General features: G+C 55.9%; 3 protein-coding genes across 4 annotated transcripts; 2 read left to right on the top strand and 1 right to left on the bottom strand.

The window, feature by feature from the left end:
• Positions 1 to 1,276: 1,276 nt before the first annotated feature.
• NXF1 (nuclear RNA export factor 1) lies at positions 1,277 to 11,963 on the top strand. The gene is made up of 21 exons (XM_080815759.1): positions 1,277 to 1,430; positions 3,365 to 3,548; positions 3,766 to 3,919; positions 4,667 to 4,750; positions 4,867 to 4,971; positions 5,087 to 5,167; positions 5,270 to 5,339; positions 5,483 to 5,571; positions 5,699 to 5,806; positions 5,958 to 6,067; positions 7,895 to 7,931; positions 8,447 to 8,515; positions 8,594 to 8,649; positions 8,759 to 8,866; positions 8,978 to 9,036; positions 9,152 to 9,267; positions 9,387 to 9,429; positions 9,982 to 10,054; positions 10,589 to 10,771; positions 11,435 to 11,495; positions 11,616 to 11,963. Exons 1-21 carry the CDS (start codon positions 1,403 to 1,405, stop codon positions 11,652 to 11,654), a joined length of 1,857 nt encoding a protein of 618 aa, XP_080671885.1. The 5' UTR covers positions 1,277 to 1,402; the 3' UTR covers positions 11,655 to 11,963.
• TMEM223 (transmembrane protein 223) lies at positions 11,963 to 13,229 on the top strand. Its single transcript, XM_080815762.1, has 2 exons — positions 11,963 to 12,429; positions 12,801 to 13,229. The coding sequence occupies exons 1-2, from the start codon at positions 12,132 to 12,134 to the stop codon at positions 13,091 to 13,093; spliced, it is 591 nt and encodes a 196-aa protein (XP_080671888.1). The 5' UTR covers positions 11,963 to 12,131; the 3' UTR covers positions 13,094 to 13,229.
• Positions 13,230 to 13,329: 100 nt separating this feature from the next.
• On the bottom strand, positions 13,330 to 15,505 carry TMEM179B (transmembrane protein 179B; the record flags this gene model as incomplete). 2 transcript variants are annotated; one of them, XM_080815761.1, is made up of 6 exons in its annotated part: positions 13,330 to 13,684; positions 13,894 to 13,972; positions 14,145 to 14,279; positions 14,364 to 14,564; positions 14,717 to 14,814; positions 15,365 to 15,477. In XM_080815761.1, 6 exons carry the CDS (start codon positions 15,458 to 15,460, stop codon positions 13,523 to 13,525), a joined length of 771 nt encoding a protein of 256 aa, XP_080671887.1. In that variant the 3' UTR covers positions 13,330 to 13,522. The 2 variants fall into 2 exon arrangements, with proteins under 2 accessions (XP_080671887.1, XP_080671886.1); XM_080815760.1 differs by lacking the exon at positions 14,717 to 14,814 and having other exon boundaries at positions 14,364 to 14,551; positions 15,365 to 15,505.

A 15,505-nucleotide genomic window follows, 5' to 3' on the forward strand; every position in this document is an offset into this window, starting at 1 on the left:
CCCTGTGCACACAGCTGCCTCCGGGCAGGGAACACCTGGGTGCAGCAGCACTTCATGAGCCTGGAAACTTCCCTCCAAAGGGAAGCACAACCCCAGAATGGGGCCCTGATTGGTGGCAACTTTCAGGATCATCTCCAGCAGTATCTGTGCCTGTTTCCGCTACATGCTCCAGCCAGCTGGCCCCCGTTTTTCCTTGAGCTGGATGACACAGAAGCTCTACCTGCTGCCAGGAGTAAAAGGTGAAGAACTCGTTCCCAGCTCCAGAACAATCCCCCCGTGCCCCGCCAGGGAAGTTAATACACTCCGTAGCCAGGAGCCTCCACCACATCATTCTGAGGTTCCTGGGGTCCCCCCATGGCTCACACCCCCCAAAGGAAGTTCAAGCTACAGAGAGAACCATCACCATACTCCTGAGAGCTGGCCCTAGAACTTTGGGGAGGGGCATGGGGGCAGTCTAGGAGAGCTCGGCCTTTTCTAGCCCAGGCATTGTACTATTTCCTCTCTCCCTGGTTTCTGTTCAGCAGGTGGTCTTGCTTGCATTCGCAGTGCCCAACTGACACAAGCTGTAGTTCTCGCACAGCACCTCGGTGGTGGGTGGTGGGTGGGAAGGTTGTGAAGACGGTTGGTTGCCAAAGCTGGAAAAATGGTCGATTCATTTGACTCGGCAACTCTTCTTGGGGAGGATGCATAGATCGGAAATTCATTTTATTTCACAAGTGTTTGTTGAGTTCTTGGTACATGCCAGGCAGGGTACTGAGCCAGAAGCTGGAGGAAGAAAAGCCACGAATTAGTCAAGGTCCCAGCTCTCTTGGAGTTTACGTTCTAGTTTTCTGTTGCCTGATAATCCATTTTATAGACGGGAAAAGCATGGCCTCTACGGGCTGCTGGCAAAGGGCTGGGCTGAGACTTCAATACTGGCTGTACACCGCTAGGGGTCTCCAAGCCATCACTACCGCTCCAAAGCCCAGGGCTCCCCTTCCTCGGAAGCCCTTCCTGCGACCCCCTTTCCTGTTCCTCTCAGAGACCTGGGCTGCAGCAGCTTGCTCTTTGCTCCAGCGCTAGCCCGGAGGTGCTGGCGTAGCGACGGACCGGAGAAAGCAGGCAGCGGGGCGGGCCTGGTCCAAGCCCGGAGTGGCCGGGCGAGCGCAGGTCTCTGGCGGGACACGGAGCGGCCGACCCCGCCCCCAGTGCGGCTGCCCGCCGAGTGCGCACGCGCAGGCGGCTGCGCTCCTCCGGCGGCACCGCCCACCACAGGGGGACGTCGGCGGCGCGCGACGCAGTTCGCAGAATAAATGCGGTGGCGCCGGGCGTAGGAGCGCTTTGGCCGGGGCGCCTGTGGGTGTTCGGTTGTTTGGCGGTGTTGTGACCCGCGCCTGAGCCGGCCCTGGTTTCTCGCTGTGCCATGGCGGACGAGGGGAAGTCCTACAACGGTCAGTGCTGGCCTAAGGGCGGGGAGCGAGGCGATGTGGGGCCCCCGGTGGGCGGCGCCGGCCTAGGCCGCAGCCCCGGGGCGGGAGGCCGCGAGAGGCCCGGCGTCCGCGGGGCACGGCGGCGGCGCGGGCAGGGGGCGAGACCACCCGCGGGCCTGGCCGCACTCGAGGCTGGGAGCCGGGCGATTTGACGCGGGAATCCTGGCGTGGCGAGGAGCTTGGGCACGGAGCGGGCGGCCCGGCAGTGGGGCTCGAGATTCCTTTGAACTTTGTGGGTGGTTGATGCCTGTCAGTTCAGTTTGGCGGCCAGACTCTTCCTTTAATGTGAGTCAGTGCCGTGCTCATCGGCTACCTGTGTCCTCTTTTCTACCGCGTCCAGTCTCTTGCCCCGCCTCCCCCGCGGCCTTGGCTTTAATATTTTAAACCTCCACACCAACTCGCTGTGCTAGTCCGAACACTGCGCAGGGTTTCAGGCCAGAGAAGTGGTTAGGAGCACATGACAGCTGAGGTTTGAGTCCTCAGTTGTCTTCACCAAGCTTGAGTGAATTCCACTCGCAGGCCTCGTCTTTCTATCTCCCTAAGAAGGTAGCGACTGTACTTACTTCCTAAGTTTGCCCTTGTTTATGTTAAATGAGATCATTCGTATCAAGTGCCTGGAGCCTAGTGCCTGGCCCTGGAGAAAGTTGTCAGTGAATATTAGCCTTGTCTGCTATTCAGCTGTTTGTTTGGGTTTTTTTCTTCCTGTAGTCATTTCTTAAGGCTCATTGTTTGCAGCCTGCTACGCATGAGGCACACCTTCTTGGGAGTCGTCGGGGTTGTTTTTTTTTTTTTTTTTTTTAAGATTTTATTTATTTGAGAGAGACAGAGAACACATGTAGGCAGAGCATCAGAGAGCGGGAGAAGCAGGCTCTGCTGAGTGGGGAGCCCGATGAGGGGCTCCATCCCAGGACTCTGGGATCATGAACTGACCTGAAGGCAGCCGTTTAACTGACTGAGCCACCCAGGCGTCCCTCATGGACCTTTTTTTGAGGAGCCATTCCTACACCAGCATTCAGAGGGTCCTGTTCCTGGAGAGCAGTCAAGGACCCTTGGCTAAGCTCCCTAGTTGCCACTAGAACCTGAATCTTAAGAGTTGTCACCAGTTAAAAAAGCATTTCTGGGGGGAGCCTGGGTGGCTCAGTTGGTTCAGCATCTGCCTTTGACTCAGGTCATGATCCCAGTGTTGGGATCTCTGCTCAGTGGGGAGATAGCTTCTCCCTCTCCCTGCCGCCCCACCCCACCTACTTGTGCGTGCACTCACTTGCGCGCTCTCTCTAATACATAATTTTTTTTTTTTAAAGCATTTCTGGCCAAGGAAATAAAGAGCTCACTCCCAAAAGTTCAATGTGGCAGTTTGAGAACAAGAATTTTAAAGAAGCCAAAAAAAAAGTTTTAAAGAAGTCCTTAAATTTATTACATTTATAACCATACGGTATTTGTACTCTGTAGGCAAAGGAAGGAAGCATGTTTACTGAAAGCTGATGTAATCATTATTATTGATTGGTTTTAAGAGATGTGAGAGAGATCACCATCCAGATTTTGAGAGGGATGTAATAGATTTGGGAGGCCAAGAGCAAGCAGATTTCATGTGACTTTCCAGTTCCACACTGAGTCCACATTCTTCTCACACTTCCACATTGTGCTTCTCCTCTCCTTAGGTTCCAGTTTCTGACTCGTTTTTCTAAAGCTCTACGCTGTCTTCCAGTAATGTTTCGCCCATGCTGCCAAGCCACAGAGAGGGTTCTCTCTCTCAACAGACAGAAGTTTGTGTGGAAGTGGGCTCATTGTTGGTGTATATGTCATTCGATAACACAGGCTGCTGGATGCTGTGATCGCCACAGCGGGGTAGCCGGACCAGCAACGTGTTTTCTAATCGATGTCATTTTTAACCCCAGAGCACGATGACCGCGTTAGTTTCCCTCAAAGAAGAAAGAAAGGCCGGGGTCCTTTCCGGTGGAAGTATGGTGAGGGGAACCGTAGGTCTGGAAGAGGAGGGTCTGGCATTCGATCTTCCCGCCTGGAGGAAGATGACAGAGATGTGGCAATGAGTGATGCCCAAGATGTTCCCCGAATACGACAGTAAGTGATCAGTTGATCTGGTTTGATTTTAGTGACCCACTTACTTATCTGGCTCTCTGCTGCCCACACCATTTCTCTTCCCACCTCTAAAAGTGAGAGATGCCAGGGCCAGCTTAATGCTTGAACAGTCTTAACCGCCATCCTGACAACAGTGTGGGAAGCCTTTGAGAAGATATTCGTAGTGTTTGTGGACATTTTCTTCTCTGCTTTCCCACAGCAACCCCTATCCTTCCCGACCCAACCGTCGAGGTGACAGTTGGCACGATCGAGATCGCATTCATGTTACTGTGCGGAGAGACAGAACTCTTCCAGAGAGGGGAGGAGCTGGCACCAGCCAGGATGGGACCTCAAGAAACTGGTTTAAGATTACAGTGAGTGTCTGGGTGCCTGGGTGGCTCAGTCGGTTAAGCGACCCCTGATTTCGGCTCAGGTCACGATCTCAAGGTCACGAGATTGAGTCCTGTGTCATGGTCTCCGTGCTGGGTGTGGAGCCAGCTTGAGATTCTCTCTCTCGCCCTCTGCACCTCCCCACCTCTTAAAAAAAAAAAAAAAGATTACAGTGAGGGTCTGGGGAAGTAGATGCTGCAAGGGAGAGAGGGGGCTGGGCTCCGAGTGAAGGTCTTTACTTTTCACGTGACAAAGTCAGTCTTCTCAGGTGTTTTCTCCACAGTCAGTGACAGTCCATCCTTTCTCCCAGAACATCTAAGAGCAGGTTCAGGAAAGGAGTAGAAGTGACAAGCAGGATAGGGTTGGGGGGATGGGGACATCGTCTAAAGGAAAACATGATTAACTCGTTGGGAGGTGGAGGAATTGCTCTGAATGTCTCCATGTGGCTCAAGCCGAATGTTGGGTTTGGGGTCTCTTAAGGCCCCTGAGGGGTGGGACGGTCTAAATCATGTCTTGGACCTGTTAGACCCAAAAAGCTTTATTTTCTTGAGGAATACTAAGTTTAAACGGACAGAAAGGAGAGTAAGCAGTCTGTCTGACTTGAGTAAAAAAACTTTTAACTGGCCTTTTCTTCAGGAAATCTTGTGAAAGTTGGCAGGTGTGAAAGGAGCACTGGATGGGTCTGCCGGTCAGCCTTCGTTACATTTCGTACCCTTCTCTCTGTCCTCTAGATTCCCTATGGCAGAAAGTACGACAAGTCGTGGCTCCTGAGCGTGATTCAGAGCAAGTGCAATGTCCCTTTCACCCCCATTGAGGTGAGTGAGATTAGGCCTTCATGGCTGGCGGGACGCCAGGGAAGGCGAGGGGCCAGCTAGACCGGGGGGGACCCTGGGCTCCAAGTCTCACACGCTCCTGTTTCCTCTTCGTGCAGTTTCACTATGAAAACACGCGGGCCCAGTTTTTTGTTGAGGATGCCAGTACTGCCTCTGCGTTGAAGGCCGTCAACTATAAGATTTTGGATCAGGAAAACCGAAGGGTATGTGTAAAGGGAGGGCCTGGCCTGCCTGGGGGTTGGTCTTGGCCGGGCATTCCCTCCCTCCCCAGCTCAGGCCTTTCTGGAATTCACCCTGCCCTCCCCATCTGGCCTCCAGATATCGATCATCATCAACTCCTCTGCCCCTCCCCATTCGGTACAGAACGAACTGAAGCCAGAACAAGTCGAGCAGCTAAAGGTGAGGGAGGCTCCCCTCACGCGTTTCGGTCCTCCCACTTCGCCTGTCCCCAGCCCTCCACACAGCATGAGTGACCCCCGGCCCCTTTTCCTTGCTCTGCAGCTAATCATGAGCAAACGATATGATGGCTCCCAGCAAGCGCTTGACCTCAAGGGGCTCCGTTCAGACCCAGGTAGGGCCGGTAGCGGTCTTTCTCAAGGAGGTGGAGGCAGAGGGGGATCTGTCCGGCGGGGAAGGTCTGAGAGTGGTTCGGTACGAACTCCGACCTGGGAAAGCCTCTCAGACTTGCCTCTCCTTCCTTCCTGCTTCCTGAAGACTTGGTGGCCCAAAACATTGATGTTGTCCTGAACCGCAGGAGCTGCATGGCGGCTACGCTGCGAATCATTGAGGAGAACATCCCTGAGGTGAGGCCTTTGTCGGGTTTTGAGACGGGAGGAAGCCGGGTGGGGTAGGTAGGATGGGGTCGGGAGGCAGGTGTGTCTCTGAATCCTTTGTCAGCGGAGCTTCCTCTCAACTTTTCCCTGCCCACAGCTTTTGTCCTTGAACTTGAGCAACAACAGGCTGTACAGGCTGGATGACATGTCCAGCCTTGTGCAGAAAGCGCCCAGCCTGAAGATCCTCAACCTCTCCGGGAATGAGGTGAGACCGGAGAGGGGTGGGGTGAGCAGAGGGCTCGCCGGCTGACGGCAGGAGGCTCCAGACGCTCGGGGAGGGACATTCGGGGCTGGGGGTCTCGCTGGCTCTCCTTACCAGGGTCTCCTGCCCGCTGTTTCTCCCCTGCTCTCCGCAGTTGAAGTCTGAGAGGGAGTTGGACAAGATAAAAGGGCTGAAGCTGGAAGAGCTGTGGCTCGACGGAAACCCACTGTGTGACACCTTCCGAGACCAGTCCACCTACATCAGGTCAGTTGTAGCCCGTGTCTCCCCTCCTGGGGACCTTCACCCCCCGGGAGGCTGAGCTAATGCACCCTGACCAGTGCCCGTCTGCAGGAGATGTGCAGCCCTGAGCTGGAACCACGTGTCCTTTGGGAGGATCACGTGCTCCTCCCTTTCGTCTGTCCGTGTGTCCGAGCTTGGCCCCGAGGTCTCCTTCCCTTCCTTCTCCCCTGACTACCTGTTTGCTGTTCTGTGGTCTTTCCTCTTCCCGAACACAGCCTTTTCTAGAGTCTCCCCACCCTGCTGTTCCAGGAAGGGCATCTCCCACTTTCTACCGGGACCCGGGGGTGTCTTGCGTACGGGTCCCATACGTGGAGCTGCCTTGTGCCAAGAGCCTGGTATCCCTGGGCCGAGAATGGCCTCCCTCCGGGGACTTCCTGTTGATGGGCCTTCCCTTCTTTGTCTGGTGCTGGGCCCTCTTGTCATTTTGCCAAGAGGGACGACTCTTATGGTCCACGCGCCCAAGGCAGTTGCCTGGGCTTTCCCCCTCGTGCTGAGGTTGAGGCGTCCTCGGAGCTGGTGCCATGCACTCTGTCTCTCTTGCCCGGAGCTGTGAGCTGGGCCCTCCCTGGAGAAGAAACCTGGGTTCCCCAAGCCATGTGACCAGAGCCAGGGCCCCGCCAGCAGGCGAGGGAAGCCCAAGGCAGGCGCTGGGCGTGGAGGCCACGGGGGCATAGGCTACCGAGGAGACAGAGCACTGACCCTCTCGGGGGGCGCTGCCCCGCCCTCACTCGCACACCTCACGTCACCCTGCTTGGCCCCGGAGGATGGCTGGTTAGCCAGAGACGGGTAAGATTCCTCAGGGAAGGAACAACCTAAGACAGGCACAGTCGCAGAGGGGCCATCAGGAGAGAACTTGGGGGCCAACAGAGGTGGGGCGCAGACCCTCACCCCCCCAACTTTGCAGGGGCCTGCACCCTCACCCCTTCTGAGGGAGGTCTCCTGCCCCCATGGCTGCTTCGCTTCCCACGCCCAGCTGAGATCGGGACCCAGGTACCAGACCGAGACCTGGCCAACAGCATGTGCCCTCCGGCTGCAGCAAGAGCCTGTTTCCCGTCTGTACCTTGGACCACAGGGCCAGGGGCAGCCGAAGGAGAAGGCTGTGTCGGGTGTCTTCTTCCCTTTTTCTTCCTTGTTTCCGGGATGCCTCCTTGCCGTCTGCACTTCTGCAGTTCTTTCGCCTTTGCTTTGCTTTCTCTTTCTTCTCACTCTCTGCTCCTCTCCATCTGCCCATATCTCCCTTGCTCTGGCCCCGTCCTGCCTTCTCTCTCTTCCTCTTCGTCTCCTTCCTTGTCCTCTTTCTTCACCTCCCCTCTTCCTGACCCTGCCTCGTTCATCTCCCTGCCCCAACATCCTGTGCCATCCCTGTGGTGTGTTCTGGTCTTGGCCACGGTCAGACCGGGCAGAACTGATGGATACCTGTTGAGGCAGCGGAGCCCCTGGGCTCCCACCCCATTCCCTCCTCCCGGGGCTGCACAGGTGAGTAGGTGGAAGGTAAGGGGGGCAGGGAGGGGAAGGAGGTCCTGGCTTAAAGCCTGGGCTGGGAGTGCTGCTCTCGTGGCGCTCGGGTCAGGCAGCAAGAAGAGAGTCCGCCTTCAAGGCGGTCATTCCTGGGTGCCCCGGGTGAGGCGGGGAGTGGGGCCTCTTTCCCCAGGGCTCAGAGGCTGGGGAGGAGTGAGAGGACAAGCAGGATGGGGTGGGCGGTCCCTTGGGCATTGGAGTATGTGCTCCTAGAGCAGCTCAGGAGGCACGGTGGCTCTGAAGCGTCACTCACTTGTGTCCCGTTTTTGACAGCGCCATTCGAGAACGATTTCCCAAGTTACTACGCCTGGTAAGTCTGTTGCTCTTTGTTCTTATCTTTTTCTTTTTTTGTTTTTTTTTAATATTTGGTTTATTTATTTAACAGTGCGCATGCATAAGCAGGGGGAGGGGCAGGCAGAGGGAGAAGGGAGAAGCAGGCTCCCCACAGAGTAGCCCGATGTGGGACTCGATCCCAGGACCCTGGGATCGTGACCTGAGCCGAAGGCAGCCTTTTAAGCCACCGAGCCCCCCGGGGGCCCGTTATGGTTTTTCTAACGAGCACAAGCTCTCCCACCCAGAAGTTCTCGCCTCTCGTGTGTTTTACGACCAGGAATCTGGAGACATGGAGCCCTTTGAGAATCTGGCAAAGGCTATGATCCTTTTCAGAAAGAGGCCCGTATACAAAAGTTGCCTCTCTCTGGATTCCTGGATCTTCTGCACATGTCCTTGACACTTGATCTCTGAGCCCGCAGTCCTTGTTCGCCCGTCTCATTGCTCATCCAGCCTTTTCTCTCTGGTCACGCTGCCGACTTCCACTTCCTGCAGGACGGCCATGAGTTACCCCCGCCAATTGCCTTTGATGTCGAAGCCCCCACGATGTTACCGCCCTGCAAGGTAGGACGGGGGCAGAGTTAGAAGGCGGGTTGGGAGGAGAGGATCGGTTACGTGGTCCTGATACCTGTGTGATTCCAGGGAAGCTACTTTGGAACAGAGACCCTGAAGAGTCTGGTCCTGCACTTCCTGCAGCAGTAAGTATACCGCAGGCCCCGAGGCTGGGGAGCGGTGGGCGGGCCACAGTACAGCCCGCTCTGGGGAGCCAGACGGGGAGTCAGACTTCCCCTTCTGTGTTCTGCACAGGTACTATGCAGTGTACGACTCTGGGGACCGGCAGCGGCTCCTGGATGCCTACCACGATGGGGCCTGCTGCTCCCTCAGCATTCCTTTCACCCCCCAGAACCCTGCCCGGTGAGTGTTCTACCCACCGCCTGCCCCGGACCACGCACGCGAGCCCCTGCGAGCCCCTGCTGGCGCGCATGCTGCTCTGACCCTGGCCTCCTTTTCCACTTAATCCTCTAGAAGCAACCTGGCCGAGTACTTCAAGGATAGCAGGAACGTGAAGAAGCTCAAAGACCCGAGTAAGTGCGTGGTATGAGCAGAACAGCATGAGAAAGGGGGCTGGGCGGGACTCTGTCACAGGGCCCAGCAGCACATGGCAGGCAGCCCCTGATCTTGGGTTCTCCTCCCCGGCAGCCCTGCGGTTCCGGCTGCTGAAGCACACACGACTTAACGTCGTGGCCTTCCTCAATGAGCTGCCCAAAACCCAGCACGACGTCAACTCCTTTGTGGTAGACATAAGCGCGCAGACGGTAAGCGCCTGTTTCTTCCCCACAAAAGCCGGAACTGAAGGAAGGAGCACTTACGAGGCCTGGGCGCCTCGGGCTCTGGCCGGGAGCCCACATGGTGACTGATACCTTTTCTCTTTCAGAGTACATTGCTGTGTTTTTCTGTCAATGGGGTCTTCAAAGAAGGTAAGAATCTTTGGGGTCCTGAGTTTGTAGAGTGGGCCCTCCCACAGCGAGATTTTTTTTCCGTGGCACTCTCAGCTGCCTTCCCTCTCTGTCCCTGACCTCCTCCTGTTCTGCCCCCAAGCCGCCTTCATGAGGCCTCCCTTCACCTGTCTTTCCTGTCTGGGAAATGGGAAGAGCCTGAGGATTAGGAGGACACAAACTCGGGGGTCGGGCAGGTCTGGGCTTCCATTCCAGCCTCGAGCCCATGGATGTGTGGGCAACTTACATTATTTGCAGGCTTCAAATTCTTCCTTGTGAAGGGGGTTAGTAAGAGCTCCGCCCTGGGGAGTCGGCAGGGGAGAAGGGGCGCCTGACACAGGGGCCGGGGGTGCTGCTTGGTGGTGGTTCGCCCTGGCCTCTGACACACCTCTTCCCCTCTCCTCCCCTGTACACACGTGGTCATCTGTCTGGTCTGCTTCAGTTTAGTCATATCGAGTAAGACCAGGATTGAAAAGCTTTTAGTAAACCTAATGTGGAGCTGGTTCTGAGGGGTCGTTGTTGTTGATGTTACAGTGGACGGAAAGTCTCGGGATTCTTTGAGAGCCTTCACCCGGACGTTTGTCGCTGTTCCTGCCAGTAACTCAGGGTAAGAGTTGGGCTTATCACATCGGTCCCAGTCCCAATCCGTGGCCAGCATGTGGAAACTGGTGGGGGGGATGCGAAAGGGGAGCAGGTCCTCGGGATATTTTCGGAATTTCAGAAAGGCAAGGGGGCATCAGGAGGAGGCTCTCACGGCCGTGAGCTTGGCTCTGGAGCCACACTGCCTGTCTGGGTGTTTCATCCTGGCTGCCCCACGTCAAGCGAAGAGCAGGTTTCCTCACCGGGAAACTAGCATAAGCTACTTACTTCGTTATTCTGTGTTGAAGATCCACGGGGATAAGACCTGTCCTGAGTTGGGGAAGAATGTAATTCCAATGTGTTTGGTGTCTGCCCCCACACACGGGTTCTGTAGGAAGGGGCGTAAATGATAAAAGGTGACCACGAGTGGGGAGGGGAACTTTGTGGGTATTGAAAGAATCTGTCAAGTATTATAGAAATGTCAAATGTGAGGACAGGAATGATGTTGGGAAGTTAAGGTTGGCTGTCTGCCAGCTGCCTAAAGTGCTTTTTTGTCCCAAAGGCTGTGCATCGTAAACGACGAGCTGTTTGTGCGGAATGCCAGCCCTGACGAGATCCAGAGAGCCTTCGCCATGCCAGCACCCACCCCTTCCTCCAGCCCAGTGCCCACCCTGTCCCCAGAGCAGCAGGAAATGCTGCAGGCGTTCTCTACCCAGTCTGGCATGAACCTTGAGTGGTCCCAGAAGTAAGTGCTGGGCATGTGTAGGAGTAGGGGTAAACGGAGGTCGGGGTGGGAGTGAATGAGTGCTCCTGATTTTTTTTTTTTTTTAAAGATTTTATTTATTTATTTGACAGACAGAGATCACAAGTAGGCAGAGAGGCAGACAGAGAGAGAGGAGAAAGCAGGCTCTCCATGGAGAAGAGAGCCCGATGCGGGGCTCTATCCCAGGACCCTGGGATCATGACCTGAGCCGAAGGCAGAGGCTTTAACCCACTGAGCCACCCAGGTGCCCCCGAGTGCTCCTGATGTTTTAAAAGCCAAAATTTATAAATAGGGCCCGTAAAAAAAAAAAAAAAAATGTGGCCTATGCCTAAATCAGCATAGCAACATTTTTACGGTTCTGCAACTTTTTTTGCTTACCCCGTGAATGTCTTACCCTATCGTTATAAAAATTACCTTAGTAATTTATAAGAATTACCTTGACAGCTGTTTATCCTTTGTATCCAGTAGACCAGTGATAGACATTTGAATTTTTACTTATTTTTCATTTGTAATACATAGTGCAAGAATGTAATTTTGGCACACACGGGTGAGTGTTTCTCTAGGAAAGATTGTGAAGAGGCGTTTAGTGAGCAGGGTGAGTGCATTTTGCTTCTGATTGTGGTGCCTGTTCTTCCCCCACTCCAGGTGCCTTCAGGACAACAACTGGGACTATACCAGATCTGCCCAGGCCTTTACTCATCTCAAGGTAAGTTTTGGGAATTCAACAGCAAAAAGACAAGGGATCTCTGGGCCTTGAGAGGGTCAAGCCAGCCAGGGGGGATGGGGGAAAGGGGTTGGCTCTATTGACCTTTTCTTTTTTCCTAAGGCCAAGGGCGAGATCCCAGAAGTGGCGTTTATGAAGTGATCCGTAGACCTGCCCCAGAAGAAGCCCCTGTAAAATAGCCCTTGGATATTGATGTCTTCTCGTCGTGGCTGTTGTCTCCTCCTCTCTGGCCCCAAGGCCATCCCGTGACTGTGACCGAAGAGGAAGGGCTGCTGGATCCCTCTCCTCACCTGCCTTCTGGAAGACTTCTGGAAGATTGAGCCTCACTGGTGCCAGGAAGCCAAAGCTTACTTTGTAGAACTGACACTAAACTCCCCGAAGGACTTAGGTGCTTTGTGTACTTAACCCCAGAACCCGCCCTACTTTTTAAGATAAAAGAGTGATATTGTATTTTGTGTCCCGGTGCTACATTGTTTTTGCCTCGCCCCTGCCCGCGGTCGGGGGCCGGGGCGGGGCGGATCCGGACCGGGGCGGGGCGGATCCGGACGCAAGGCCGCTAAGCTCGGGGGCGGGGCTGCCAGCCGGAAGTCCCTCCCCGGGAGCGCGCTGCGCAGATTCATGGCGGCACTTGGGAGGCGGTGGTCTGCACGGGTGTTCCTCGCACTGCGGGCCCTGCACGACGTGGCTCCGCCTCGGGACGTCCTGCTCTTCGAGCATGAACGGGGCCGCTTCTTCGCCGTCCTCGGGCTGTTCTGCGCCGGCCAGGGCGTCTTCTGGGCCTCCCTGGCCGTGGCAGCCTTGGCCCGACCCCCGGCCCGCGCGCTGCCTCCAGACGCGGAGGCCGCAGAGCGCGGCCGCCTGGACCTGCGCTCCGCTCTCTGGCGCTACGGCCTGGCCGTCGGCTGCGGTGCCATCGGTAAGGTGTGGGCTGGCCCCCCACCACGGGGACGTGGGGCGGCTGGACACGACCCTCCTTGCCCCGGCAAGGACAGTGCGGGCCTCCAGACCTGGAGGCCCTCCAGCCAAGCCCTCCTACAGGCCTGGGGTGAGCTGTGCCCCTCACCCTGCGAGCTTGAGCAGTTACACTGCTCTGGACCCGTCTCCTTGTCCTTAAAACCGGGGTGCACGTGAAGGCTGTTGGGGAGGAAGGATGAACACAAGAGTCGGGTAGAAGAACTCGGTAAATGTGACTGTCATCACAATTTTTTTAAATTCGGGGGCAGTGTTAAGGTTGCTCCTTGGCTCTTCAGCAGAAATCCTTCACCCCAAACATTGGTCTTCCTGCAGGTACCCTGGTACTCAGCGCTGGTCTTCTCTTCTCCCTCCGTTCTGTGCGTTCAGTGATGCTGCGGGCTGGAGGAAAGCAGGTGACCCTCACCACTCATGCCCCCTTTGGTTTGGGTGCTCACTTCACCGTCCCTTTGAACCAGGTATCCTGCATGGCCCACCGTGGTGAAGTCCCTGCTATGTTGCCTCTGAAGATCAAAGGCCGGCGTTTCTACTTCCTCTTGGACAAAGCTGGACACTTCCCCAACACAAAACTCTTTGATAATACTGTGGGTGCCTACCGCAGCTTGTGAAGAAACCACTGTGGGTCGCTCACCCCTCCCAAGGGGACTAAAAACTGAACCTTAAAGATAGGGTGACAATCAGGGTCACGACACAAGGGCACCCAAGGTTCATGAACAGCAAATAAAAGAGGAGTCATCCAAAGGGCGACTGACAGATCCTCTGCCTTTTGTTCCATGTCTGTTGAGCTCTGTCCTCCCATCCACCTGTCTACAGTGCTTTAATACGAAGAACTCAGTACCAAGAGGAAGGAAGAAAGTAATATAATATTCTGGTACAAAAAGAGCTATAGGAAGAGAGGTGGCGGGGGAGGGGGCTATCATCATGTTTCCCTCGTGGAGGGAAAACAGGCTCCCAGCATAAAGAGGGCCAGGAGGGGACAGCAGGATTGTAGGCACTTGGGCAGTCTTTGGCTGCAGGAAGCATTCTTTGGTTCCTCTTCAGGAATGAGAAAGGCGTGGCCCAACCAGAGCATCTGTCTCAGAGCTCCACTCAGGGTCGCCCCGCTCCAGAGGCCGGAATGGGGTGGCTTCGGACTTCCACTGCACCACCTGAAGCACCAAGACCACAAACCACAATACCAGATTCACCCAAGAAGAGGTCTGTGGGAAACAAGAACAGGAGTGTGAGGAGTGAGGCCATCTCAAATCCACTTCCCCCCACAAACCACTATTCTCTGTATGCTGTCGGGCTGAGAGCCCTTCAGCCCCTCACAGCCTCTCACTGGAGAGCACCCTTACAACTACAGATGCTTATAGGAATCTGGGAATCCCTGGGTTTCGACCCAGTCTTTCATATCCCGGGACCTCACTTCAGCATTGTGTAGGTTGGAGTAAAACTGCAGGGCGGTTCCAGGGGGTGTCCATGGAATTTTCTGGGCTTCAGAGCAGCTGCGAGGTCAAAGAAACGGTGGTGAGAAAGGGCAGAACATACCTGACACTCCCATGCCCAGGTGCCCTTCAAGATGAGAGCAACTGACAGGGACAGAGAGGGGGTTATAGGCTCCCCTCTGCGGACACAAGGCAGTCAGCCCCAGCCAGGGTTCCCTCCCTCTCCCATTACCTAATTGTAATGTTCAGGGAGACGATGGATTTGCAGAGAGAACGGGTGCCAAATCGAAGGATACAGGCAGCCACTAAGACCAGGAAGATGGCTATAGCTGAGATGACCAGTGCTATGCAGAGCCCTATAGGGCCTCTATGAGGAGGTAGAGAACCAGCCTTGTGGGTGAGATGGGACTTCTCCCAGCTCAGCCCCCGGCCCTCAGGGTTGGGCAATCACCTGTGGGAGTCCTCGATGCAGCTGCTGTAGACCCAGAAGAGCAGAAGCAGGAGACAGTAGAGGGCCAGGAGGCCAGAGACCCCAGCCACAAAGTAGCAGAGGGATGGGGCCGAGGGTTGGCCTAAGGCCAGAGAGGAGCCATTCAGGGTGGCCACACCATACAGGGGACAGCGGCCACTGAAGGAGCCCTGTGAAGAGAAGCTGCTGAGACGGCTGGTTAGCGCCCCAGCGCAGGCTCATAGCAGGTGTGAGGGATAATCTAGGAGAGGGCCACCCCAGGAAGTTCTAGATGCACTGTCAGTTCCTGTTTCTGGGCCAGTCGTGATGGAGAGGGCCTGCTGGGGAAGTCAAACCTGCTGTGGCCAGAAGGATCAGGAAATAGGCGATGGTTATAAAGGACAGTGAGCTTCGGAGATGCCTCACAAGTTCTGGTCTCCCCTCTGCAGAAATCCTAAAGTAAAACCAGGACTTGTGTAACCTTCAACTATCTCCAATGTCTACTTCATATTCATAGGGTTACATGACCCTGTGTCTACGAAGACGACTGCCTGGGTGGGAAAACCCTTGGGCTTTCGGTGGGGGTTTTCTACATGGCTGTTTTGTCATCACACACACTGGGCTGCAATCCTGCGGTAGCCCGGCATCTCCGCCACCCTAGGCTTTATTTCCTAGCGGAGCTCGGCACGACAGTGATTTAAAGGATGAAGGCAGGGCCTGGACCGAATTCTGCTGCAGAACTAGGGTAAGGTTATACAGCCAGAGCCACCAGGCCGGGCTATGTCTGGTGCTGTCAGTCACTCCTGAAGACTCGTCCTTGCGGCGAGGAAACGGCTGTGAAGCAGAACACCGGCCGGAGAAGCCATAGAGCGCGATCGGCGCCCGCCGGGCCTCACCCGGCCCACCGACTCCGAGGGGCAGCACGACGGGACCGGGCCGGCCCGGACAGCAGCACCAGCATCCCACCCCACCTCCCCGACCCCCAGGCCGGCCCCGCCCCGCACCTGGGTCCGGGTCAGCGTCGCGGCCGCCACGGCTCCGCACAGGAAGGCGGCGGTGAAGAGCAAGAGCTCGAAGCGCTGCAGCCAGGGCAGCGCCATGGCGCCCCCGCCACCAGGAAGCCAACCGCCCAAGCCCCGCCTCAT

This window comes from Martes martes (assembly GCF_963455335.1).
Source record: "Martes martes genome assembly, chromosome: 10".
NCBI classification, from domain to species: Eukaryota; Metazoa; Chordata; class Mammalia; order Carnivora; family Mustelidae; genus Martes; species Martes martes.